At 47.7% G+C, this 26,827-nt stretch overlaps 1 protein-coding gene across 1 annotated transcript in view; it reads left to right on the plus strand.

Annotated features, from left to right (window-relative positions):
- pdcd4a (programmed cell death 4a) overlaps positions 1 to 26,827 on the plus strand; it is a 109,543-nt gene that overhangs the window by 12,258 nt on the left and 70,458 nt on the right. The window contains exons 6-8 of the mRNA XM_067979808.1: positions 3,480 to 3,577; positions 15,815 to 15,926; positions 24,552 to 24,659. Coding sequence (XP_067835909.1) covers positions 3,480 to 3,577; positions 15,815 to 15,926; positions 24,552 to 24,659 — 318 coding nt within the window. The remainder of the gene's footprint in view (positions 1 to 3,479; positions 3,578 to 15,814; positions 15,927 to 24,551; positions 24,660 to 26,827) is intronic.

The raw sequence follows: 26,827 nt of genomic DNA on the forward strand, positions 1-26,827 counted from the left end.
TTGAGCCACTGAGTGAGAAGCTGAGAGTATGTCGCACACTGTGCCCACGTTATGTTCATCCTGTTATCTGCACTGTTCCAGCTGCACTAGTTAAATCTTACCTTCCATTTTCCCATGTTTTTTTTCCCGGCTCTGTTGGCTTTCCCTGTTTTGCCCACTGTTCCTCAGATGATGAGGTGGACATAGGCCACCTGTTATTACCAATTTACCACTGCCACTCAATGGCACACTAGGAGATTCACAGAGAGCAGTCCTAGATAAGTCATTCCTTCAGCTGCACCTCTGACCTGGGTGAGACCTGGCACTCGCTATATGGGGAATGAAGAGTTGGACGCAGTCTCTGCTTTGTATAGTTGGCTTAAAAGTGTTTGCTAGTGACGTTGGGGAGGGTTTAAACTAAAGTGGCAGGGGGATGGGAACCGATGCAGGAAGTCAGTGGGAAGTAAAGTGGTGACAGAAACAAAAGGCAGTAAGGGAGAGTGTACAAAACATGACTGGACAGATGGTCTGAGAAAGCAGGGCAAAGACCAAGGGAAGTCCAGATTAAACTGCATTTATTTCAATGCAAGAAGTCTGATGGGCAAGGCAGATGAACTCAGGGCATGGATGTGTACATGGGACTGGGATGTTATAGCTATTACTGAAACATGGCTAAGGGAGGGGCAGGACTGGCAGCTCAATGTTCAAGGGTACAGATGCTATAGGAAAGATAGAGCAGGAGGTAAGAGAGGAGGGGGAGTTGCGTTCTTGATTAGGGAGAACATCACGGCAGTAGTGAGAGAGGCTATATCCGAGGGTTCGCCCACGGAGTCTATATGGGTAGAACTGAAAAATAAGAAGGGAGAGATCACTTTGATAGGATTGTACTACAGACCCCCAAATAATCAACGGGAAATTGAGGAGCAAATATGTAAGGAGATTACAGACAGCTGCAAGAAAAATAGGGTGGTAATAGTAGGGGACTTTAACTTTCCCAACATTGACTGGGACAGCCATAGCATTAGGGGCTTGGATGGAGAGAAATTTGTTGAGTGTATTCAGGAGGAATTTCTCATTCAGTATGTGGATGGCCTGACGAGAGAGGGGGCAAAACTTGACCTCCTCTTGGGAAATAAGGAAGGACAGGTGACAGAAGTGTTAGTGAGGGATCACTTTGGGACCAGTGATCATAATTCCATTAGTTTTAAGATAGCTATGGAGAAGGATAGGTCTGGCCCAAAAGTTAAAATTCTAAATTGGGGAAAAGCCAATTTTGATGGTATTAGACAGGAACTTTCAGAAGTTGATTGGGAGAGTCTGTTGGCAGGCAAAGGGACGTCTGGTAAGTGGGAGGCCTTCAAAAGTGTGTTAACCAGGGTTCAGGGTAAGCACATTCCTTATAAAGTGAAGGGCAAGGCTGGTAGAAGTAGGGAACCTTGGATGACTCGGGAGATTGAGGCCCTAGTCAGAAAGAAGAAGGAGGCATATGACATGCATAGGCAGCTGGGATCAAGTGGATCCCTTGAAGAGTATAGAGATTGCCGGAGTAGAGTCAAGAGAGAAATCAGGAGGGCAAAAAGGGGACATGAGGTTGCTTTGGCAGATAAGGCAAAGGTGAATCCAAAGAGCTTCTACAAATACATAAAGGGCAAAAGAGTAACTAGGGGAGAGAGTAGGGCCTCTTAAGAATCAACAAGTTCATCTATGAGCGGAACCACAAGAGATGGGTGAGATCCTAAATGAATATTTCGCATCGGTATTTACGGTTGAGAAAGGCATGGATGTTAGGGAACTTGGGGAAATAAATAGTGATGTCTTGAGGAGTGTACATATTACAGAGAGGGAGGTGCTGGAAGTCTTAACGCGCATCAAGGTAGATAAATCTCCGGGACCTGATGAAATGTATCCCAGGACGTTATGGGAGGTTAGGGAGGAAATTGCGGGTCCCCTAGCAGAGATATTTGAATCATCCACCGCTACAGGTGAGGTGCCTGAAGATTGGAGGGTAGCAAATGTTGTGCCTTTGTTTAAGAAGGGTGGCAGGGAAAAGCCTGGGAACTACAGACCAGTGAGCCTGACATCTATAGTGGGTAAGTTGTTAGAGGGTATTCTGAGAGACAGGATCTACAGGCATTTGGAGAGGCAGAGACTGATTAGGAACAGTCAGCATGGTTTTGTGAGAGGAAAATCATGTCTCACAAATTTGATTGAGTTTTTTGAAGGGGTAACCAAGAAGATAGATGAGGGCTGTGCAGTAGACGTGGTCTACATGGACTTTACCAAAGCCTTTGACAAGGTACCGCATGGTAGGTTGTTACATAAGGTTAGATCTCACGGGATTCAAGGTGAGGTAGCCAATTGGATACAAAATTGGATTGACGACAGAAGACAGAGGGTGGTTGTAGAGGGTTGTTTTTCAAACTGGAGGCCTGTGACCAGCGGTGTGCCTCAGGGATCGGTGCTGGGTCCGCTGTTATTTGTTATTTATATTAATGATTTGGATGAGAATTTAGGAGACATGGTTAGTAAGTTTGCAGATGACACCAAGATTGGTGGCATTGTGGACAGTGAAGAAGGTTATCTAGGATTGCAACGGGATCTTGATAAATTGGGCCAGTGGGACGATGAATGGCAGGTGGAGTTTAATTTAGATAAATGTGAGGTGATGCATTTTGTTATATCGAATCGGGCCAGGACCTACTCCGTTAATGGTAGGGCGTTGGGGAGAGTTATAGAACAAAGAGATCTGGGAGTACAGGTTCATAGCTCCTTGAAAGTGGAGTCACAGGTGGATAGGGTGGTGAAGAAGGCATATTCAGCATGCTTGGTTTCATTGGTCAGAACATTGAATATAGGAGTTGGGATGTCTTGTTGAAGTTGTACAAGACATTAGTTAGGCCACACTTGGAATACTGTGTACAGTTCTGGTCACCCTATTATAGAAAGGATATTATTAAACTCTAAAGAGTGCAGAAAAGATTTACTAGGATGCTACCGGGACTTGATGGTTTGATTTATAGGGAGAGGTTGGATAGACTGAGACTTTTTTCCCTGGAGAGTAGGAGGTTAAGGGGTGATCTTATACAAGTCTATAAAATAATGAGGGGCATAGATAAGGTAGATAGTCAAAATCTTTTCCCAAAGGTAGGGGAGTCTATAACGAGGGGGCATAGATTTAAGGTGAGAGGGGAGAGATACAAAAGGGTCCAGAGGGGCAATTTTTTCACCCAAAGGGTGGTGAGTGTCTGGAACGAGCTGCCAGAGGCAGTAGTAGAGGCGGGTACAATTTTGTCTTTTAAAAAGCATTTGGACAGTTACATGGGTAAGATGGGTATAGAGGGATATGGGCCAAGTGCAGGCAATTGGGACTAGCTTAGTGGTATAAACTGGGCGACATGGACATGTTGGGCCGAAGGGCCTGTTTCCATGTTGTAAACTTCTATGATTCTATGAAGTGGTTGTACTTTAATAATTTGTGTTTTTCTTTGATGTCTGGGCAGGTACTCGGCCAGTTTATCGCCAGGGCAGTTGCAGATGATGTGTTGCCTCCAAATTTTCTGGACAGTTACAAAGGGAAAGTGGATTGTGATCATGCACGGTAAGTATGTAGATTCGCAAGAGGACAGCGTGAAAACAGAGTGAGAAATATAAATCAGATTTTATATTTGTGCATGTATATGAATGAGTATAATTATCTATCAATCTATCTTTATATACACACACCACTTAGAGAATGGTTACAGAACAGAAGGAGGCCATTTGGCCCATCAAGCCCGTGCCGGGTTAGAAGAACCCTGGATGGAGATGGGCACCGCTGGACACAACTTGTACCATTTGAAGAAGAAAACCCCTCCATACTTTAATCAATTGTAAACAATTTTACAACACCAAGTTATAGTCCAGCAATTTTATTTGAAATTCACAAGCTTTCGGAGGCTTCCTCCTTCCTCGGGTAAATGTTGTGGAAATGAAATCCTCGAACCCTTCGCATTTATAAATCACAGAGCAATACTTGGTGATTACAGACAGTGTTTTCAACTGCCCGTTGCCAAGGCAATCAGTGTGCAGACAGACAGGTGTTACCTACAGATCCCCCGAATATACAAACCACCAAAAAAAGAGAGAGGCAGAAACATCGAAAAGACAGCAAATGACCCGTTGTATTAAAAACAGATAACATTTGTTCGCTGGTGGGGTAACGTGTAGCGTGACATGAACCCAAGATCCCGGTTGAGGCCGTCCTCATGGGTGCGGAACTTGGCTATCAATTTCTGCTCGACGATTTTGCGTTGTCGTGTGTCTCGAAGGCCGCCTTGGAGTATGCTTACCCCAAGGTCGGTGGCTGAATGTCCCTGACTGCTGAAGTGTTCCCCGACTGGGAGGGAACCCTCCTGTCTGGCGATTGTTGCGTGGTGTCCGTTCATCCATTGTCGCAGTGTCTGCATGGTCTCGCCAATGTACCATGCTCTGGGGCATCCTTTCCTGCAACGTATGAGGTAGACAACGTTGGCCGAGTCACAGGAGTATGAACCATGTACCTGGTGGGTGGTGTCCTCTCGTGTGATGGTGGTATCTGTGGCGATGATCTGGCATGTCTTGCAGAGGTTGCCGTGGCAGGGTTGTGTGGTGTCGTGGACGCTGTTCTCCTGAAAGCTAGGTAATTTGCTGCGAACGATGGTCTGTTTGAGGTTGGGTGGCTGTTTAAAGGCGAGTAGTGGAGGTGTGGGGATGGCCATAGCGAGGTGTTCGTCGTCATTGATGACATGTTGAAGGCTGCGGAGAACATGGTGTAGTTTCTCCGCTCCGGGGATGACGATGTTGCGGTTGGTCTCTCAAGACCAACCGCAACATCGTCATCAAACCAGCGGACAAAGGAGGAGCCATCGTCATACAGAACAGAACGGACTATTGCAAAGAAGCATACCGACAACTGGACAACCAGGAACACTACAGACGGTTACCCGCAGATCCGACCAAAGAACACACCCACCAGCTCAACAAACTGATCAAGACCTTCGATCCAGACCTTCAAAGCATCCTACGCACTCTCATCCCACGTACTCCCCGTGTGGGAGACTTCTACTGCCTCCCAAAGATACACAAAGCCAACACACCCGGACGTCCTATCGTATCAGGCAACGGAACCCTGTGCGAGAAGCTCTCTGGATACATCGAGGGCATCCTGAAACCCATCGTACAGGGAACTCCCAGCTTCTGTCGCGATACTACAGACTTCCTACAAAAACTCAGCACCCACGGACCAGTTGAACCAGGAACACTTCTCACCACGATGGACGTCTCGGCACTCTACACCAGTATCCCCCACGATGACGGCATCGCTGCGACAGCATCAATACTCAACACCAACAACAGCCAATTTCCAGACGCCATCCTACAACTCATCCGCTTCATCCTGGATCACAATGTCTTCACCTTCGATAACCAGTTCTTTACCCAAACACACGGAACTGCCATGGGGACTAAATTCGCACCCCAATACGCCAACATTTTCATGCACAAGTTCGAGCAGGACTTCTTCACTGCACAGGACCTCCAACCAACACTATACACCAGATACATCGACGACATTTTCTTTCTATGGACCCACGGCGAGGAATCACTAAAGAGACTACACGATAACATCAACAAGTTCCATCCCACCATCAAGCTCACCATGGACTACTCCTCAGAATCCGTTTCTTTCTTGGACACACGAATCTCCATCAAAGACGGGCACCTCAGCACCTCACTCTACCGCAAGCCCACAGACAACCTCACGATGCTCCACTTTTCCAGCTTCCACCCTAACCACGTCAAAGAGGCCATCCCCCATGGACAGGCCCTGCGAAAAAGCAGGGTCTGCTCAGACGAGGAGGAACGCGATGGACACCTACAGACGCTGAAAGACGCCCTAGTAAGAACGGGATATGACGCTCGACTCATCGATCGACAGTTCCGACGGGCTACAGCGAAAAATTGCATAGACCTCCTCAGGAGACCTACACGGGACGCAACCAACAGAGTATCCTTTGTCGTCCAGTACTTCCCCGGAGCGGAGAAACTACACCATGTTCTCCGCAGCCTTCAACATGTCATCAATGACGACGAACACCTCGCTATGGCCATCCCCACACCTCCACTACTCGCCTTTAAACAGCCACCCAACCTCAAACAGACCATCGTTCGCAGCAAATTACCTAGCTTTCAGGAGAACAGCGTCCACGACACCACACAACCCTGCCACGGCAACCTCTGCAAGACATGCCAGATCATCGCCACAGATACCACCATCACACGAGAGGACACCACCCACCAGGTACATGGTTCATACTCCTGTGACTCGGCCAACGTTGTCTACCTCATACGATTCAGGAAAGGATGCCCCAGAGCATGGTACATTGGCGAGACCATGCAGACACTGTGACAATGGATGAACGGACACCGCGCAACAATCGCCAGACAGGAGGGTTCCCTCCCAGTCGGGGAACACTTCAGCAGTCAGGGACATTCAGCCACCGACCTTGGGGTAAGCATACTCCAAGGCGGCCTTCGAGACACACGACAACGCAAAATCGTCGAGCAGAAATTGATAGCCAAGTTCCGCACCCATGAGGACGGCCTCAACCGGGATCTTGGGTTCATGTCACGCTACACGTTACCCCACCAGCGAACAAATGTTATCTGTTTTTAATACAACGGGTCATTTGCTGTCTTTTTGATGTTTCTGCCTCTTTTTTTTGGTGGTTTGTATATTCGGGGGATCTGTTGGTAACACCTGTCTGTCTGCACACTGATTGCCTTGGCAATGGGCAGTTGAAAACACTGTCTGTAATCACCAAGTATTGTTCTGTGATTTATAAATGCGAAGGTTTCGAGGATTTCATTTCCACATTCACCTGAGGAAGGAGGAAGCCTCCGAAAGCTTGTGAATTTCAAATAAAATTGCTGGACTATAACTTGGTGTTGTAAAATTGTTTACAATTGCCAACCCCAGTCCATCACCGGCATCTCCACATCATGGCTACTTTAATCAACACTTTTTACTTTGGGCTGTTCGTATTAATGGTGCCCTCCTGTTAGGGACGGCACTTGTATTGTGTAATTTGTCCCGCTGACAGTTGGGCTAACCCCAGGGCCACACTATTGGCCCATCTGAAATAATTCCAGCTAGTGTTGGGCTATCTAACTGATGTCCTGGGGATATAATTGATAAACTAATCAAACATAGGATAAAACCGCTGGTCCGGTTGGATTGCATCCGTGCATGTTAAAACAAGATAGGGAAGAGATAGCGGAGGCACTATTACATATATATAAAAATTAATTAGGAACGGCAATAGTGCCAGATGACTGGCGAACAGCTAATGTTATTGCTATATCTAAAAAGGGCGAAAGAACTAGTCCAGGGAACTATAAACCAAATAGCTTAACGTCAATAGTAGGAAAGATAATGGAATCCTTAATCAAAGATGTAATAGAAAAATATCTAGAAACTGAAAATATATGAGAGAGTATGAGAATAGACTGGCAGCCAACATAAAAGGGAATCCAAAAGTCTTCTAGAGGCATGTAAACAGTACACAGGTAATAAGAAGAGGGTTGGGGCCGATTAGGGACCAAAAAGGAGATCTACACATGGAGGCAGAAGGCGTAGCCAAGGTACTAAATGAGAACTTTGCATCAGTCTTTACCAAGGAAGAGATGCTGCCAGAGTCTCAGTAAAGGAGATGTAGTTGAGATACTGGATGGGCTAAAAATTGATAAAAGAGGAGGTACTCTGAAGGCTAGCTTTACTTAAAGTAGATAAGTCACCCGGTCCGGTTAGGATGCATCCTAGGTTGCTGAGGGAAGTAAGGGTGGAAATTGCGGAGGTACTGGCCATAATCTTCCAAACATCCGTAGATACGGGGGTGGTGCCAGAGGACTGGAGAATTGCAAATGTTGCACCCTTGTTCAAAAAAGGGGGTAAGGATAAACCCAGCAACTATAGGCCAGTCAGTTTAACCTCGATGGTGGAGAAACCTTTACAAACAATAATCGGGGATCGAATTAGCAGTCACTTGGACGAATGTGGATTGATTAGGGAAAGCCAGCACGGATTTGTTAAAGGCAAATCTTGTTTAACAAACTTGATTGACTTTTTTGATGAGGTAACGGAGAGGGTCGATGAGGGCAATGTGATTGATGCGTACATGAACTTTCAAAAGTGCCGCATAATAGGCTTGTCATCAAGATTGAAGCTCATGGAATAAAGGGGATGGTAGCAGCAAGGATACAGAATTGGTTAAGTAACAAGAAACAGAGAGTAGTGTTGAATGGTTGTTTATCAAATTGGAGGGAGGTGTACAGTGGTGTTCCCCAGGGGTCAGTGCTGGGACCACTGCTTTTCTTGATATATATTAATGACTTGGACTTGGGTGTACAGGGCACAATTTCCAAATTTGCAGATGACACAAAACTTGGAAGTGTAGTGACCAGTGAGGAGGATAGTGATAGACTTCAAGAGGATACAGACAGGCCGGTGGAATGGGCGGACACGTGGCAGATGAAATATACGCAGAAAAATGCGAAGTGATACATTTCGGTAGGAAGAAGGAGGATTGGCAATATAAACTAGAGGGCACAACTCTAAAGGGGGTACAGGAACAGCGAGATCTGGGGGTATATGTGCACAAATCGTTGAAGGTGGCAGGGCAGGTTGAGAAAACAGTTTTTAAAAAAGCATATGGGATCCTGGGTTTTATAAACAGTGGCATACAGTACAAAAGTATGGAAGACATGATGAACCTTTATAAAACACTGGTTCGACCACAACTGGAGTATTGTGTCCAGTTCTGGGCACCGCACTTTACGAATGATGTGAAGGCCTTAGAGAGGGTCCAGAAGAGATTTACTGGAATGATTCCAGGGATGAGGGACTTTAATTATGTGGGTAGACTGGAGAAGCTGGGGTGATTCTGCTTGGAACCGAGAAGGTTGAGAGGCGATTTGATAGAAGCATTTAAAATCATTAAGGGTCTCGACAGAGTAGATAGAGAGAAACTGTTCCCATTGGTGGAAGGGTCAAGAACCAGAGGGCATAGATTTAAGGTGATTGGCAAAAGAATCAAAGGTGATATGAGGAAAAACTTTACACAGCGAGTGGTTGTGATCTGGAATGCACTGCCCGAGGGGGTGGTGGAGGCAGATTCAATCATGGCCTTCAAAAGGGAACTGGATAAGTACTTGAAAGGAAAAAGTTTGCAGGGCTACGGGGATAGGGTGGGGGAGCAGGACTAGCTGGATTGCTCTTGCATAGAGCCGGCACGGACTCGATGGGCTGAATGGCCTCCTTCCGTGCTGCAACCTTTCTTTGATTCTAATAAAAAGTAGTCAACATGGATTTCATAAGAACACAAGAAATAGGAGTAGGCCATTCGGCCCCTCGAGCCTGCTCCACCATTCAGTAAGATCATGGCTGATCTTTGACCTCAACTCCACTTTCCCGCCCGATCCCCATATCCCTTGATTCCCCTAGAGTCCAGAAATCTATCGATCTCAGCCTTGAATATATTCAACGACTTTGCATCCACAGCCCTCTGGGGTAGAGAATTCCAAAGATTCACAACCTTCTGAGTGAAGAAATTCCTCCTCATCTCAGTCCTAAATATCCGACCCTTTATCCTGCGACCATGCCCCCTAATTCTGGACTCTCCAGCCAGGAAAACAACCTCTCGGTATCTACCCTGTCAAGCCCCCTCGGAATCTTGTGTGTTTCAATGAGATCACCTCGTATTCTTCTAAACTCCCGAGAGTGTAGGCCCATTCTACTCAATCTCTCCTCATAGGACAACCCTCTCATCCCAGGAATCATTCTATTGAACCTTCGTTGCACCGCCTTTAAGGCAAGTATATCCTTCCTTCGATAACGAGACTAAAACTGTACACCGTACTCCAGGTGAGGTCTCAGCAAAGCCACAATTGTAGCAAGACTTCCTTACTCTTGTACTCCAACCCCCTTGCAATAAAGGCCAGCATACCATTTGCCTTCCTAATTGCTTGCTGTACCTGGCTGCTAACTTTTTGTGTTTCTTGTATGAGGGCACCCAAATCTCTCTGAACACCATCATTTATTAGTTTCTCACCTTTTAAAAAAATATTCTGTTTTTCTGTTCTTCCTACCAAAGTGAATAACCTCACATTTCCCCACATTATACTCCATCTTCCACCTTCTTGCCCACTCACTTAACCTGTCTATATCCCTTTCCAGACTCTGTGTCCTCACAACTTACTTTCCCACCTAGCTTTGTATCATCAACAAACTTGGATACATTACGCTCGGTCCCTTCATCTAAGTCATTAATATATATTGTAAATAGCTGAGGCCCAAGCACTGATCCTTGCGGCGCCCCACTAGTTACAGCCTGCCAACCTGAGAATGACCCATTTATTCCTACTCTCTGTTTTCTGTCCGTTAACCAATCCTTAATCTATTGCTAATATATTATCCCCAATCCCATGAGCCCTTGTGTGACAGCCTTTTCTGTGGCATCTTATCAAATGCCTTTTTGAAAATCTAAATCTACTACATCCACTGGTTCCCCTTCATCTAAACTGCTAGTTACATCCTCAAAAAACTAATAAATTTGTCAAACACTATTTCCCTTTCATAAAACCATGTTAACTCTGCCTAATCATATTACGATTTTCTGAGTGCCCTGTTACCCCTTCCTTAATAATGGATTCCAGCATTTTCCCGACGACTGATGTCAGGCTAACTGGCCTGTAGTTCCCTGTTTTCTCTCTCCCTCCTTTCTTGAATAGCGGTGTTACATTTGCTCCCTCCTAATCCACTGATACTGTTCTAGAATCTAGGGAGTTTTGGAAGATCACAACCAATGCATCCACTATCTCTGCAGCCACCTCTTTTAGAACCCTAGGATGTAGGGCCATCAGGTCCAGGGGATTTGTCGGCTTTTAGTCCCATTCGTTTCTTCAGTACTTTTTCTCTGTTGATAGTAATCGAAAGGCAAGGTCATGCTTGACCAACCTTTTTGAATTCTTTGAAGTAACAGAAAAGGTAGATAAGGGTAATGCATTAGGTGTAATATATTTGTATTTTCAAAAGGCCTTCGATAAGGTACCGCATAATAGACTAAGGTCAGAGAATGTGGATTCGGTGACAAGTAGCAGAATGAATAACAAGCTGGCTACAAAACAGAAAACAGGAGCCAGGGTCAAGGATGTCACTGAGTGGCTGCAGAACATTCTGAGTGGGGAGGGTGAACAGCCAGAGGTCGTGGTCCATGTCAGTACCAATGACATAGGTAGAAAGAGGGATGAAGTCCTGCCGGCACATTTTAAGGAGCTAGGAAAGGAATTAAGAAGCAGGACCTCAAAGGAAGTAATCTCCGGTTTACTCCCGGTGCCACGAGCTAGTGAGTATAGAAATAGGAGGATAGAGCAGATGAATGCGTGGCTTAGAGAGATGGTGCAGGAGGGAGGGCTTTAAATTGCTGGGGCATTGGGACCGGTTCTGGGGGAGGTGGGACCTTGTGTAACCCATCCAGCTTATAGTCAACGGGGCAGGACCAATATCCTTGCAGGGAGGTTTGCTAGTGCGGTTGGGGAGGGTTTAAACTAGCTTGGCAGGGGGATGGGAACCTGAGTGCAAATTCAGATGGGAGAGCACAGAACTGGAAATGGAAGGTAGACACTTAGTAAGTGAGTTTGGAAGGCAGAGGAAACAAAGGTTAGAAAATAAACAACAAAGGAGCTTAGCAGTGCTTAAAGGTATATATCTCAATGCAAGGATAATAATGAATAAGGCAGATGAGCTGGGCACAGATAGTCACGTGGCAGTATGATATCTTAGCTATTACAGAAACATGGCTTAAACAGGGGCAGGAGTGGCAGCTTCACTTTCCTGGTTTCCTGGGTAAAAAAGGAGGGGGGATGGCAATTTTGATTAAAGAAACAATTACAGCTGTGAGGAGGGTAATATGTTAGAAGGATCATCAAATGAGGCCATATGGGTTGAACTAAAGAACAAAAAAGGGGCAGTCACACTGCTGAGAGTAAATAAATCACTGGGCCCGGATGAAATGTATCCCAGACTGTTAAAAGAAGCAAGGGAGGAAATGTCACTTAGAAAGGCATGTATTAATGAAGGACAGTCAGTATGGATTTGTTGTGGGAAGGTCATGTCTGACTAACTTGATTGAATTTTTTGAGGAGGTAACAAGGAGGGTCGATGAGGGTAGTGCATTTGATGTAGTCTACGTGGATTTTAGCAAGGCTTTTGACAAGGTCCCACATGGCAGACTGGTCAAAAAGTACAAGCCCATAGGATCCAAGGGAGAGTGGCAAATTGGATCCAAAATTGGCTCAGTGGAAGCAAAGGGTAATGGTCGACGGGTGTTTTTATGACTGGAAGGGTGTTTCCAGTGGGGTTCCGCAAGGCTCAGTACTAGGTCCCTTGCCTTTTGTGGTATATATTAATGATTTGGACTTAAATATAGGGGGCATGATTAAGAAGTTTGCAGATGATATAAAAATTGGCTGTGTAGTTGATAGTGAGGAGGAAAGCTGTAGACTGCAGGAAGATATCAACAGACTGGTCAGATGGGCAGAAAAGTGGCAAATGGAATTCAGTCCGGAGAAGTGTGAGGTAATGCATTTGGGGAGGGCAAACAAGGCAAGGGAGTACACAATAAATGGGAGGATACTGAGAGGTGTAGAGGTGATGTGGAGATGCCGGTGATGGACTGGGGTGGACAAATGTAAAGAATCTTACAACATCAGGCTATAGTCCAACAATTTTATTTTAAAATCACCAAGCTTTCGGAGATTATCTCCTTCGTCGGGTGAGTAGAGAGGTGCAGAGGAAGTGAGGGACCTTGGAGTGCATGTCCAGGTAGATAAGGTGATTCAGAAGGCATATGGAATACTTTCCTTTATTAGCCGAGGCATAGAATATAAGAGCAGGGAGGTTATGCTGGAACTGTATAAAACACTAGTTAGGCCACAGCTTGAGTACTGCGTACAGATCTGGTCACCACATTACAGGAAGGATGTAATTGCACTGGAGAGGGTGCAGAGGAGATTTATGAGGATGTTGCCAGGACTGGAGAATTTTAATTGAGGAAAGATTTGATAGGCTGGGGTTGTTTTCTTTGGAACAGAGGAGGCTGAGGGCTGATTTAATCGAGGTATACAAAATTATGAGGAGCCTAGATAGAGTGGATAGGAAGGACCTATTTCCCTTAGTCGAGAGGTCAATAACCAGGGGGCATAGATTTAAAGTGATTGGTAGAAGGTTTAGAGGGGAGCTGAGGAAATATTTTTTCACCCAGAGAGTGGTGGGGGCCTGGAACTTACTGCCTGAAAGGGTGGTAGAAGCAGAAACCTTCAACATATTTAAACAGCACTTGGATGGGCACTTGAAGTGCAGTAACCTACAGGGCTACGGACTAAGTGCTGGAAAGTGGGATTAGGCTGGGTGGCACGTTTTCGGCCAGCACGGACACAATGGCTGGAGTCATACCTGGCACAAAGGAAGATGGTGGTGGTTGTTAGAGGCCAATCATCTCAGCCCCAGGACATCGCTGCAGGAGTTCCTCAGGGCAGTGCCCTAGGCCCAACCATCTTCAGCTGCTTCATCAATGACCTTCCCTCCATCATAAGGTCAGGAATGGGGATGCTTGCTGATGATTGCACAGTGTTCAGTTCCATTCGCAACCCCTCAGATAATGAAGCAGTCCGAGCCTGCATGCAGCAAGACCTGGACAACATCCACGCTTGGGCTCATAAGTGGCAAGTAACATTCGTGCCAGGCAATGACCATCTCCAACAAGAGAGAGTTTAACCACCTCCCCTTGACATTCAACGGCATTACCATTGCCGAATCCCCCACCATCAATATCCTGGGGGTCACCATTGACCAGAAACTTAACTGGACCAGCCACATAAATACTGTGGCTACAAGAGCAGGTCAGAGGCTAGGTATTCTACGGCGAGTGACTCACCTCCTGACTCCCCAAAGCCTTTCCACCATCTACAAAGCACAGTCAGAAGTGTGATGGAATACTCTCCACTTGCCTGGATGAGTGCAGCTCCAACAACACTCAAGAAGCTCGACACCATCCAGGACAAAGCAGCCCGCTTGATTGGTACCCCATCCAGCACCCTCAAAATTCACTCCCTTCACCACCGGTGCACTGTGGCTGCAGTTTGTACCATCCACAGGATGCACTGCAGCAACTCACCAAGGCTTCTTTGACAGCACCTCCCAAACCCGCGACCTCTCCCACCTGGAAGGACAAGGGCAGCAGGCACATGGGAACAACACCACCTGCACGTTCCCCTCCAAGTCACACACCATCCCGACTTGGAAATATATCGCCGTTCCTTCATTGTCGCTGGGTCAAAATCCTGGAACTCCCTTCCTAACAGCACTGTGGGAGAACCGTCACCACACGGACTGCAGCGGTTCAAGAAGGCGGCTCACCACCACCTTCTCAAGGGCAATTAGGGATGGGCAATAAATGCTGGCCTTGCCAGTGACACCAACATCCCGTGAACGAATAAAAAAAAATGGGCTGAATGGCCTCTTGTGCTGTAAAATTTCTCTGATTCTATGAAAACAGAGTTGGGTTTAACAGTAGTTACACAGATTGGCAAAAGGTGAGAATGGTGTTCTACAAGGATCGGTGCTGGGACCACTTGTTCACCACTTACATTAACAGATTGAAATCGGAAGTACAATTTCAAAATTTGTGAACGAGACTAAATTGGTGTGTATAGTTAATACCGAGGAGGACTGTGACAAAATACAAGAAGACATCAATAAACTTGCAGAATGGGCGTGTAATTGGCAAATGAATTTCAATATGAATAAGTGTGAGGTATTACATTTTGATAGGAGAAAATGGGGCCACATACTGCTAGGATAATAAAAGTCTAAATGGGGTACAGGAGTAGAGGAAACTGGGGATATAGATACACAAATCACTAAAAGTAGCAATGTTGGTTAATAAGGCCAAAAAAAACAAGCGCTGGGTTCATTTCTAGAGCGATAGAATTGAAAAGCAGAGAAATTAGAATCATCGAAAGGTTACAGCACGGAAGGAGGCCATTTGGCCCATCAAGTCCGCACCCGCTCTATGCAAGAGCAATCCAGCTAGTCCCACTCCCCTGCTCTATCCCCGTAGCCCTGCAAATTTTTTTCCTTTCAATTATGTTAGGTTAAACTTGTATAGAACCTTGGTTAGACCACACTTGTGCACAATTCTGGTCTCCATATTTTAAAAAGGAAATAGAGGCACTGGAGAAGGTGCAAAAAAGATTCACTAGGATGATACCAGAACTGGTATGATACCAGAACTTCCTATGTAACTGAGCACTTATACCTATCAGGAAAGATTGAGCAGGCTGGGGCTCTCTTCACTAGAAAAGATACTGAGGGGTGACCTGATAGAGGTCTTTAAGATTATGAAAGGGTTTGATAAGGTAGACCTAGAGAAGATGTTTCCAGTTGTGGGGGAGACCAGAACTAGGGGCCATAAATATAAGATAGTCACTAATAAATCTCATTGGGAATTCAGGAGAAACTACTTCATGGAATCTGGAACTCGCTACCACAAGGAGTAGTTGAGGCAACTAGCATAGTTGCATTTAAGAAGAAGCTAGATAAACACTAGGAATAGAAGGATATGCTGATAGGGTTAGATGAAGTAGGGAGGAAGAAGGCTCGAGAGGAGCATAAACACTGGCATGGACCTGTTGGGCCAAATGGCCTGTTTCTGTGCTGCACATTCTATGTAAATCGAACGTCACACTATAAATTTCCCCCCAGTGCTGCCTTGGACCGTGCTGTCATCCTTCTAAGTATGAAACGTGGTGTTGGACTGGACAACGTCTGGGGCGTGGGCGGAGGACTGCGGCCCGTCAAACATCTCATCAGAGAGGTACGCCAAGCCCTTCTCTGGAACCCTGGTACAGCAGAGCTAATTACATACAGCGTTGGAGGGCAGTGGTTGGGATTGGAGGTCGGGGCAGGGTTATGGTGTTGGAGGTCGAAGGTGGGGGTCGGGTGGAGTTCTGTATTGGGAGGGGGGCGGGGTTATGGTGTTGGAGGGTGAAGGTGGGGGTCGGGTGGAGTTCTGTATTGGGGGGGGGCAGGGTTATGGTGGAGGTCGAAGGTGGGGGTCGGGTGGAGTTCTGTATTGGGAGGGGGGCGGGGTTATGGTGTTGGAGGGTGAAGGTGGGGGTCGGGTGGAGTTCTGTATTGGGGGGGGGGCGGGGTTATGGTGTTGGAGGTCGAAGGTGGGGGTCGGGTGGAGTTCTGTATTGGGGGGGGGCGGGGTTATGGTGGAGGGTGAAGGTGGGGGTCGGGTGGAGTTCTGTATTGGGGGGGGCAGGGTTATGGTGGAGAGTGAAGGTGGGGGTCGGGTGGAGTTCTGTATTGGGGGGGGCGGGGTTATGGTGGAGGGTGAAGGTGGGGGTCGGGTGGAGTTCTGTATTGGGGGGGCGGGGTTATGGTGGAGGGTGAAGGTGGGGGTCGGGTGGAGTTCTGTATTGGGGGGGGCGGGGTTATGGTGGAGGGTGAAGGTGGGGGTCGGGTGGAGTTCTGTATTGGGGGGGGCGGGGTTATGGTGGAGGGTGAAGGTGGGGGTCGGGTGGAGTTCTGTACTGGGGGGGGCGGGGTTATGGTGGAGGGTGAAGGTGGGGGTCGGGTGGAGTTCTGTATTGGGGGGGGCGGGGTTATGGTGGAGGGTGAAGGTGGGGGTCGGGTGGAGTTCTGTATTGGGGGGGGGCAGGGTTATGGTGGAGGGTGAAGGTGGGGGTCGGGTGGAGTTCTGTATTGGGGGGGGCGGGGTTATGGTGGAGGGTGAAGGTGGGGGTCGGGTGGAGTTCTGTATTGGGGGGGGCGGGGTTATGGTGGAGGGTCAAGGTGGGGGTCGGGTGGAGTTCTGTATTGGGGGGGGCGGGGTTATGGTGGAGGGTGAAGGTGGGGGTCGGGTGGAGTTCTGTACTGGGGGGGGCGGGGTTATGGTGGAGGGTGAAGGTGGGGGTCAGGTGGAGTTCTGTACTGGGGGGGGCGGGGTTATGGTGGAGGGTGAAGGTGGGGGTCGGGTGGAGTTCTGTATTGGGGGGGGCAGGGTTATGGTGGAGGGTGAAGGTGGGGGTCGGGTGGAGTTCTGTATTGAGGGGGGGCGGGGTTATGGTGGAGAGTGAAGGTGGGGGTCGGGTGGAGTTCTGTATTGGGGGGGGCGGGGTTATGGTGGAGGGTGAAGGTGGGGGTCAGGTGGAGTTCTGTATTGGGGGGGGCGGGGTTATGGTGGAGGGTGAAGGTGGGGGTCGGGTGGAGTTCTGTATTGGGGGGGGCGGGGTTATGGTGGAGGGTGAAGGTGGGGGTCGGGTGGAGTTCTGTATTGGGGGGGGCGGGGTTATGGTGGAGGGTGAAGGTGGGGGTCGGGTGGAGTTCTGTATTGGGGGGGGCAGGGTTATGGTGGAGGGTGAAGGTGGGGGTCGGGTGGAGTTCTGTATTGGGGGGGGCGGGGTTATGGTGGAGGGTGAAGGTGGGGGTCGGGTGGAGTTCTGTATTGGGGGGGCGGGGTTATGGTGGAGGGTGAAGGTGGGGGTCGGGTGGAGTTCTGTATTGGGGGGGCAGGGTTATGGTGGAGGGTGAAGGTGGGGGTCGGGTGGAGTTCTGTATTGGGGGGGCGGGGTTATGGTGGAGGGTGAAGGTGGGGGTCGGGTGGAGTTCTGTATTGGGGGGGCGGGGTTATGGTGGAGAGTGAAGGTGGGGGTCGGGTGGAGTTCTGTATTGGGGGAGGGCGGGGTTATGGTGGAGGGTGAAGGTGGGGGTCGGGTGGAGTTCTGTATTGGGGGGGGGCGAGGTTATGGTGGAGGGTGAAGGTGGGGGTCGGGTGGAGTTCTGTATTGGGGGGGGCAGGGTTATGGTGGAGGGTGAAGGTGGTGGTATCGGGTCTGTATTGGAGGGCTGTGATCAGGTGACGCAAAGACCTTTGCAAAAATGAAGGCACGTGGTGTTAAAGGGGATATAGCTCCAGGAATAGGGGCATGGCTCTGGACAAAGCAACTGTCGGGGTAAATGGATGTTGATCAGATTGATAGGTGCGCTGCAGTGTTTGAGGAAATCGTGCTCTCACTGCAGGAAAAGGCCACAATACTGAATTCTAGGTGCACTGTGCACGGGGCACGGAATGGTTGGCCCCCATAACCACGTATGTCCGTCAACTTCAGGTTCTAACTGTCAGTGATTGTTTTCATCCTTGCCAAGCGGTCACTGGTGCACTAATGCCCTATTCACACATTATTCACACATTCGTACTCCTAATTTGATGTTTGACTGGGCAGTAAATTCATAGTTGCTGCAGACACTGTTATCTCACAATCTCTGTTGCAGAGTCAGAATTTCTTTTAGGTTTCATTTTTGCAAAGCACTAGTAAATTGCCTGTTGCATGCCCACAGTCAGTTGATGATTTTTTTTTTTAATAAACAGATGGTGACGGGTTTAGGAGAGGAACTTCCAGAAACTAGTTCCACGGAGTCACCTAGTAGCCAGGGCCTGCAATTACATTGTGATAGTTGAGATAGCAAAATGAAATGGGAAAATGACCAAAAACCATGACCAAAAACCAGAAAAACAGGAAATGCATCCAGTTCACAGGACTTTTAATAATTTACTAGTCGGTTGTCCAAGGAGTCGAACACAGAGTGAAGACTAGGTGAAGCAGGGTTAGAAGGCGGAGTTCATTGGACCAGGACACGAAGATGTCATTCAGTTCCCATTTCTGAAGTCATCCATTCTGTCATTTTTAGATTTCCATTATAAATATGTCCACATTTGTAATGTAAACTGTCTGTGTAAACTAGTCACGCTGCAATTTATTTTTCGGTAGGAAGATCGATGAGAGGCAATATAAACTAGAGGGCACAACTCTAAAAGGGGTATAGGAACAGAGAGATCTGGGGGTATAGGTGCACAAATCTTTGAAGGTGGCAGAACAGGTTGAGAAAGCGGTTAAAAAAGCATACAGGATCCTGGGCTTTATAAATAGAGCCATAGAGTACAAAAGTATGGAAGTCATGATGAACCTTTATAAAACACAGTTCCCACCCTCCTCCCCTCACCCCCAAAATAGCTCCACAGATAAAATGGGCCGTTCATCCCATGTCTTTGTCTTCAGGTAGTACAGCTCCAATATTCGTTTGGAGCTTCGTTTTTTTAGTGCCAGAGGGAAGGGTTCTTGTTTCTTTGGAGCGATTTCTGGAACAAGGGCAAGCTGTTATCAAAAGGACAGCCTTCACCTGAACAGAGACAGCACCAAAATCCTGGCAGAGAGGGGAAATCGAGCAGTGGGGGAGGATTCATTGAAGTCAATGGGAATCAGGGGGAAAACTCTCCAGTGGCTGGAGTCATACCTAGCACAAAGGAAGATGGTAGGAGGCTAATCATCTCAGTCCCAGGACATTGCTGCAGGAGTTCCTCAGGGCAGTGTCCTCGGCCCTACGGTCTTCAGCTGCTTCATCAATAACCTTCCCTCCATCATACGGTCAGAAATGGGGATGTTCGCTGATGATTGCACAGTGTTCAGTTCCATTCGCAGCCCCTCAGATGATGAAGCAGTTCGTGCCCACATGCAGCAAGACCTGGACAACATCCACGCTTGGGCTGATGGGAAGTAACATTCGTGCCAGGCAATGACCATCTCCCACAAGAGAAAGTCTAACCACCTCCCCTTGACATTCAACGGCATTACCATTGCCGAATCCCCCACCATCAATATCCTGGGGGTCACCATTGACCAGAAACTGAACTGGACCAGCCATATAAATACTGTGGCTACAACAGCAGGTCAGAGGCTGGGTATTCTGGGCAAGTGACTCACCTGCTGACTCCCCAAAGCCTTTCCATCATCTACAAGGCACAAGTTAGGAGTGTGATGGAATACTCTCCACTTGCCTGGATGAGTGCAGCTCCAACAACACTCAAGAAGCTCGACACCATCCAGGACAAAGCAGCCCGCTTGATTGGCACCCCATCCACCACCCTAAACATTCACTCCCTTCACCACCGGCGCACAGTGGCTGCAGTGTGTACCATCCACAAGATGCACTGCAGCAACTCGCCAAGGCTTCTTCAACAGCACCTCCCAAATCCGCAACCTCCACCACCTGGAAGAACAAGAGCAGCAGGCACATGGGAAAAATACATTCCTCTCCAAGTCACACACCATCCCGACTTGGAAATACATAGTCATTCCTTCATCGTCGCTGGGTCAAAATCCTGGAACTCCCTCCCTAACAGCACTGTGGGAGAATCTTCACCACACGGACTGCAGCGGTTCAAGAAGGCGGCTCACCACCACCTTCTCGGGCAATTAGGGATGGGCAATAAATGCCGGCCTTGCAATTGACGCCCACGTCCCATGAACGAATAAAAAAAACTATTGGGGCAGAGTGTGAGAAATAGTCATTGTTTGAGACTAGATAGGGGAACCAGCATTAATAAAACTATTGCAACAGATTCAGAAGGTTTTGCTGAAATAGTGAGCAAATATTATCACAGGAGAGAAGGAAATAAACTGCTTGAGGTAGTGAGAGACACCCGTTGTAGAAAGGACACGGAATACCAGAAAATTGAGTAAACCAGGAAAACAAATAAGGCTCAGGCATGAGTCGGGATTGAGTGGTTTCTCTGTGAATGCACAGAGCATTCAAAACAAAACTGGAGAGGTGGAAACATTACTAACTACGCAGGGATATGAGTCTATAATGGAGTCACGGCTTAGGTTTGGACAGGACTGGGAACTTAATCCTGGTTATAACATTTTCAGGAGAGATAGGGAGGGTATAATAGGAGGGGTGGGTGGCAGTGTTAGTAAAGGATTCTGTCAGTGCTGGAATGTAAGGATGTGGTTTGGGGGGTCGGGGGGGATTACGTTAATGTACAATCCACGTCGATAGAGTTCAGAAAGGGAAATGATACAATTCTCAGTGTGCATTACAGGCCACAAAACAATGGAGGTGAGATAGAGGGGGAGATCTACAAGAATAACAGGGCAATAATATTGGGTGATTTAGACTATCCCAAGATAGACTAAAATAAAGATACTGCATGTGGTCAAAGTGGGCAGTACTTTTCAGAATAGATTCAGGACTGTTTCCTACATCAATGAGATTCTGGTCCAACAGGGCTTGATTTCATTCTGGGAAACGAAGTAGGGCAAATAACTGACGAGAGCAGGAGAACAATTGGGGAAATAGCGACTGCAACATAGTTAGATTCAATGTAAGCACTGAAAGGGACGATGAAGATTCAAAGATAAGGGAGCTGGAGGAGTTCCTCAGGGCAGTGTCCTAGGCCCAACCATCTTCAGCTGCTTCATCAATGACCTTCCCTCCATCATAAGGTCAGAAATGGGGATGTTTGCTGATGACTGCACAGTATTCAGTTCCATTCGCAACCCCTCAGATAATGAAGCAGTCCGAGCCTGCATGCAGCAAGCCCTGGACAACATCCAGGCTTGGGCTCATAAGTGGCAAGTAACATTCGCGCCAGATAAGTGCCAGGCAATGACCATCTCCAACAAGAGAGAGTCTAACCACCTCCCCTTGACATTCAACGGCATTACCATCGCCGAATCCCCCACCATCAACATCCTGGGGGTCACCATTGACCAGAAACTTAACTGGACCAGCCATATAAATACTGTGGCTACGAGAGCAGGTCAGAGGCTGGGTATTCTGCGGCGAGTGACTCACCACCTGACTCCCCAAAGCCTTTCCACCATCTACAAGGCACAAGTCAGGAGTGTGATGGAATACTCTCCACTTGCCTGGATGAGTGCAGCTCCAGCAACACTCAAGAAGCTCGACACCATCCAAGATAAAGCAGCCCGCTTGATTGGCACCCCATCCACCACCCTAAACATTCACTCCCTTCACCACCGGCGCACTGTGGCTGCAGTGTGTACCATCCACAGGATGCACTGCAGCAACTCGCCAAGGCTTCTTCGACAGCGCCTCCCAAACCCGCGACCTCTACCACCTAGAAGGACAAGAGCAGCAGGCGCATGGGAACAACACCACCTGCACGTTCCCCTCCAAGTCACACACCATCCCGACTTGGAAATATATCGCCGTTCCTTCATTGTCGCTGGGTCAAAATCCTGGAACTCCCTTCCTAACAGCACTGTGGGAGAACAGTCACCACACGGACTGCAGCGGTTCAAGAAGGCGGCTCACCACCACCTTCTCAAGGGCAATTAGGGATGGGCAATAAATGCCAGCCTTGCCAGCGATGCCCACATCCCGTGAACGAATAAATAAAAAGAAAAGGGCAAGGTTCAGTGAGATAAAAGGGATCTGGTCCAAATTAACTGAGTAGAAAAGTGAACAAACAGGTTGATGGACCAGCAGTGAGAAATCTTCCCACTGTGTGAAGTGATGTATTTTGGTAGGAAGAATGAGGAGAGGAAATATAAACTAAAGGGTACAATTTTAGAGGGAGTGCAGGAACAGAGAAACCTGGAGGTGCATGTACTCAAATCTTTGAAGGTTAAGAAGGCTGTTTAAAAAAGTATACGGGATCCTGGGCTTTATAAATAGAGGCCTAGAGTACAAAAGCAAAGAAGTTATGGTAAACCTTTATAAAACACTGGTTAGGCTTCAGCTGGAATATTGTGTTCAATTCTGGGCACCGCACTTTAGGAAGGATGTGAAAGCCTTAAGCCTTAGGGAGGAGAAGAGATTTACTAGAATGATTCTGGGGATGAGGGACTTTAGTTACATGGATAGACTGGAGAAGCTGGGGTTGTTCTCCTTGGAACAGAGAAGGATAAGAGGCAATTTGATAGAGGTATTCAAAATCATGAAGGTTTTGACAGAGTAAATAATGAGAAACTGTTTCCAGAGGCAGAAGGGTCGAGGACCAGAGGACACAGATTTAAGGTGATTGGCAAAAGAACCAGAGGTGACATGAGGAAACATTTTATTACGCAGTGAGTTGTTATGATCTGGAATGCACTGCCTGAAAGGGCGGTGGAGGCAGATTCAATAATAACTTTCAAAAGGGAGTTGGATAAATACTTGAAGGGAAAAAAATTACAGGGCTGTGGGGAACGAGTAGGGGAGTGGGACTAATTGGATAGCTCTTTCAAAGAGCTGGCATAGGCATGATGGGTCGAATGGACTCATTCTGTGCTGACACTATGATAAATAAATGTATTCCTATAAAGTGAAAAGTGTGTGTATCGAGGAACTGATGGATGGATAAAGAGAGAAATTTAAACTGAAACTTAAAAGGGGAGGGATCCAATAAAGTCAGGGCTAACAATACCAAAGAGATTCATGAGGAATATAGAAAGTGTAGTGAGGAGGATGAAAAGGGAAATATGAAAAAAGGCCAGCAGAAAATATAGACTGAAATAGTACGGGCTTTACCTTGACGAGCTGTTTCACCTTGTCCAGAACAGTAGAACCAGAGGACACGGCCTGCACTTGAAGGGGGGTAAACTCAAAACTAATCTGTGGAAATATTGGCCTCGATATTAACCTCCCCCCACGATGGGCAGGAGGACGTTGGGGTGGTGGGGGGTGTGTTAAACGCCAAAAAACGGGGGAATAGGACCCCCAGCCCTCAGCATGTGCACTCGTTGCCATTTAAACGGCAGGGGGGCTGCATACCATGGGTGTGTCCCGTCTTGGGAGAGGTGGGGCACTTCGTTAACATATTTAAATCAGGCTCCCAACAGTGTAATTGGGAGCCTGATGTAAATTTAACTGCTGCTGGCTGGGTTTCCCAGGATTCGAAGATGCCCAGTCAACCTAAAGACTTCCATATTCTTTTGGGAAGGGGGCACTTTTTTTTTGCTGGTATTTCTAGAGCTGAGCAGATGTAAGGATTGCAGTGCGACCAGCAGTGTTGAGGTTAGACAGTGGGCTTCTGCTGGCCCTGTGGAGAAAATTCCCTCCACCCCAGCAGTGAGCTGCCTGGCCTCCCGTCGGTGTTTTTTGCACAGTGGAACAGCGATCAGGAACTGAGAGTGGGATCGAGCTCGCCAGTGTGCTGCTCACCTTCTTTAAAAAGGAATAAGTAGGCTCACTCATGGCCCGGTGGGTAAACGCACCATCCGGTCTGGTACTGAGCTCCACAGCATAGGAAGATCCCAGGCCACCCCTTTGTCTGCACTGCCAGCCAATCTGATAGCCAAGGGGCTGCCTTGAACTATGAAACATTTCCAGTAAAATGAATAAAAATCCAGCCTGGAGTTTCCTCCGGAGTTTCCTTTTGTTAATCGATGTGGACCTTTTAATGCACTGCATGTGTTTTTTGAGGAGGGGGTGAGGGGAGTGATTTTGAAAGGGAATGGGGACAATACCTGAGGAGAAGAAACCCTTTACAGTGTCAGCTAGTGTGGGGGCCAGGAAGGGAAGCTGGTGATCATCCCTGAGAATTAAGGCCTCTGAGTTTGGCCATAACATCCTTCTGTTCTCTGTCCTCTTTTGCCTGACCTTTACTTTGCTGACTTGTTTTGCCTCCCCTCTTTCTCCTATCCAGATGAACCTCTTGTTGAAGGAGTTCCTGCTCTCCGGCGAGCTGGCTGAAGCCGAGCATTGCCTCCGTGATTTGGAGGTCCCGCACTTCCACCATGAGCTTGTTTATGAGGTGAGGACAGACAATTCCTGCTGCTTCCATGTCTCGGCTTCGTCTGTGTAGAGGTCACCTTGAATGCATAAAGATGTAAATAGAGGCCTTGGCCTCCGGTCCGACTGCTGATTGAAAGAGTTTATTTGCTCTTTTGGGGAATCAGCTTATAAAACTTTAATGGGTTCCACTCCCTTTCCCTGCCTGTCTTGTGCTGACTGCGTCCATGGCTAGAATGAAGCGATTAACCATCTGTGTGATCCTGTGGCACGGACTGAATCTGATCTGAGGTGGTGCTGCTGATACACAAAGTTCTTATGCCGTCTCATTTATATTCTGATTGGAGATTGCAGCCAGAGCCAAGACCACAGCACCATGGGTGGCTCAGCTGTACAGGGCAGGGGGTGGGGGAGGAGAATGGTCAGGAGAGCGATAGTGATAGGGGGTTCTATGGTTAGGAAAACAAACAGGCGTTTCTGCGGCCGCATGATTCCAGGATGGTATGTTGCCTCCCTGGTGCCAGGGTCAAGGATGTCACTGAGCGGCTGCAGAACATTCTGGGGAGGAGGGTGAACAGCCAGAGGTTGTGGTCCATATCGGTATCAACAACATAGGTAGAAAGAGGGATGAGGTCCTGCAGGCAGATTTTAAGGAGCTAGGAAAGAGATTAAGAAGCAGGACCTCAAAGGTAGTAATCTCCGGATTACTCCTGATGCCACGTGCTCGCGAGTATAGAAATAGGAAGATAAAGCAGGTGAATACGTGGCTGGAGAGATGGTGCAGGAGGGAGGGCTTAAGATTCCTAGGGCTTTGGGGCCAGTTCTGGGGGAGGTGGGACCTGTACAGGCCAGACAGGTTGCACCTCAACTGAGCCGGGACCAATGTCCTCGCGGGGAGGTTCGCTACTGCTGTGGGGGGGGGGGGGGGGGGGGGGGCGGAGTTTAAACTAACTTGGCAGGGGAATGGGCACCAGGATGTAGCATTGGAAAGGAGAAACAAGGTGTACAAAGGATTGGGAGAGAAAGATAGCACTAGAATATTAGGTGGGATCAGACTGAGAGAGTACAAGGAAGTCTAAGGTTGGTTTACAGTGCATGTGTATAAACGCACGAAGCGTGGTAAACAAGGTTGGTGAGTTGCAGGCGCAAATAGCCACATGGGAATATGATGTGGTGGTGATAGCGGAGACCTGGCTCAAAAAAGGGCAGGATTGGGTGCTAAATATTCCTGGATACAAGGTGATCTGGATGTATTCTATAGGCCAGCAACAAGTGGGAAGAATATCGGGGAGAAAATTTGCAGGGAAACTACAGAGGTGCAAAAACCATAGAGCAGTGATAACGGGGGACTTCAACTATCCTATATAGACTGGGATAGTAATATAAGGGGCAAAGAGGGGGTGCAATTGTTGAAGTGTGTTCAAGAGAACTTTCTTGACGAATATGAGGAAGGAGGCATTGCTGGATTTGGTTCTGGGGAATGAGGCGGGCCAAATGGAGCAAGTGTCAGTGGGGAACATTTAGGGAACAGCGATCATTGTATCATAAGGTTTAGAATAGCTATGGAAAAGGACAAGGACCACTCTAAAGTAAAAATACTCAATCGGAGGAGGGCCAATTTCAGTGGGATGAGAACGGATCTGGCCCGGGTAAATTGGAATCAAAGACTGGCAGGCAAAATTGTAAATGAACAATGGGCAGCCTTTAAAGAGGAGATGGCTCGGGTACAGTCTAGGTACATTCCCACGAGAGAGAAAGGTAGGGCAACTAAAGCCAGAGCTCCCTGAATGACAAAAGAGATAGAGTAAGATAAAGCAGAAAAAAGGGGCCATATGACAGATGTCAGGTTGATAACAAATGAGAACCAGGCTGAATATAGAAAGTTCAGAGGGGAAGTGATAAAGAAAATAAGAGGGGCAAAGAGAGAGTATGAGAATAGACTGGCAGCCATCATAAAAGAGAATCCAAAAGTCTTCTATAGGCAAGTTAGTGGGTAGTAAGATGTGGAGTGGGGCCAATCAGGGACCAAAAAAGATCTACTCATGGAGGCAGAGAGCATGGCCGAGGTACTAAATGAGTACTTCGCATCAGTCTTTACCAAGGAAGAAGATGCTGCCAGAGTCTCAGTAAAGGAAGACGCAGTTGAGATACTGAATGGGCTAAAAATTGATAGAGGAGGTACTCGAGAGG

This window comes from Heptranchias perlo, unplaced genomic scaffold (genome assembly GCF_035084215.1).
Source record: "Heptranchias perlo isolate sHepPer1 unplaced genomic scaffold, sHepPer1.hap1 HAP1_SCAFFOLD_512, whole genome shotgun sequence".
Classification (NCBI taxonomy): domain Eukaryota; kingdom Metazoa; phylum Chordata; class Chondrichthyes; order Hexanchiformes; family Hexanchidae; genus Heptranchias; species Heptranchias perlo.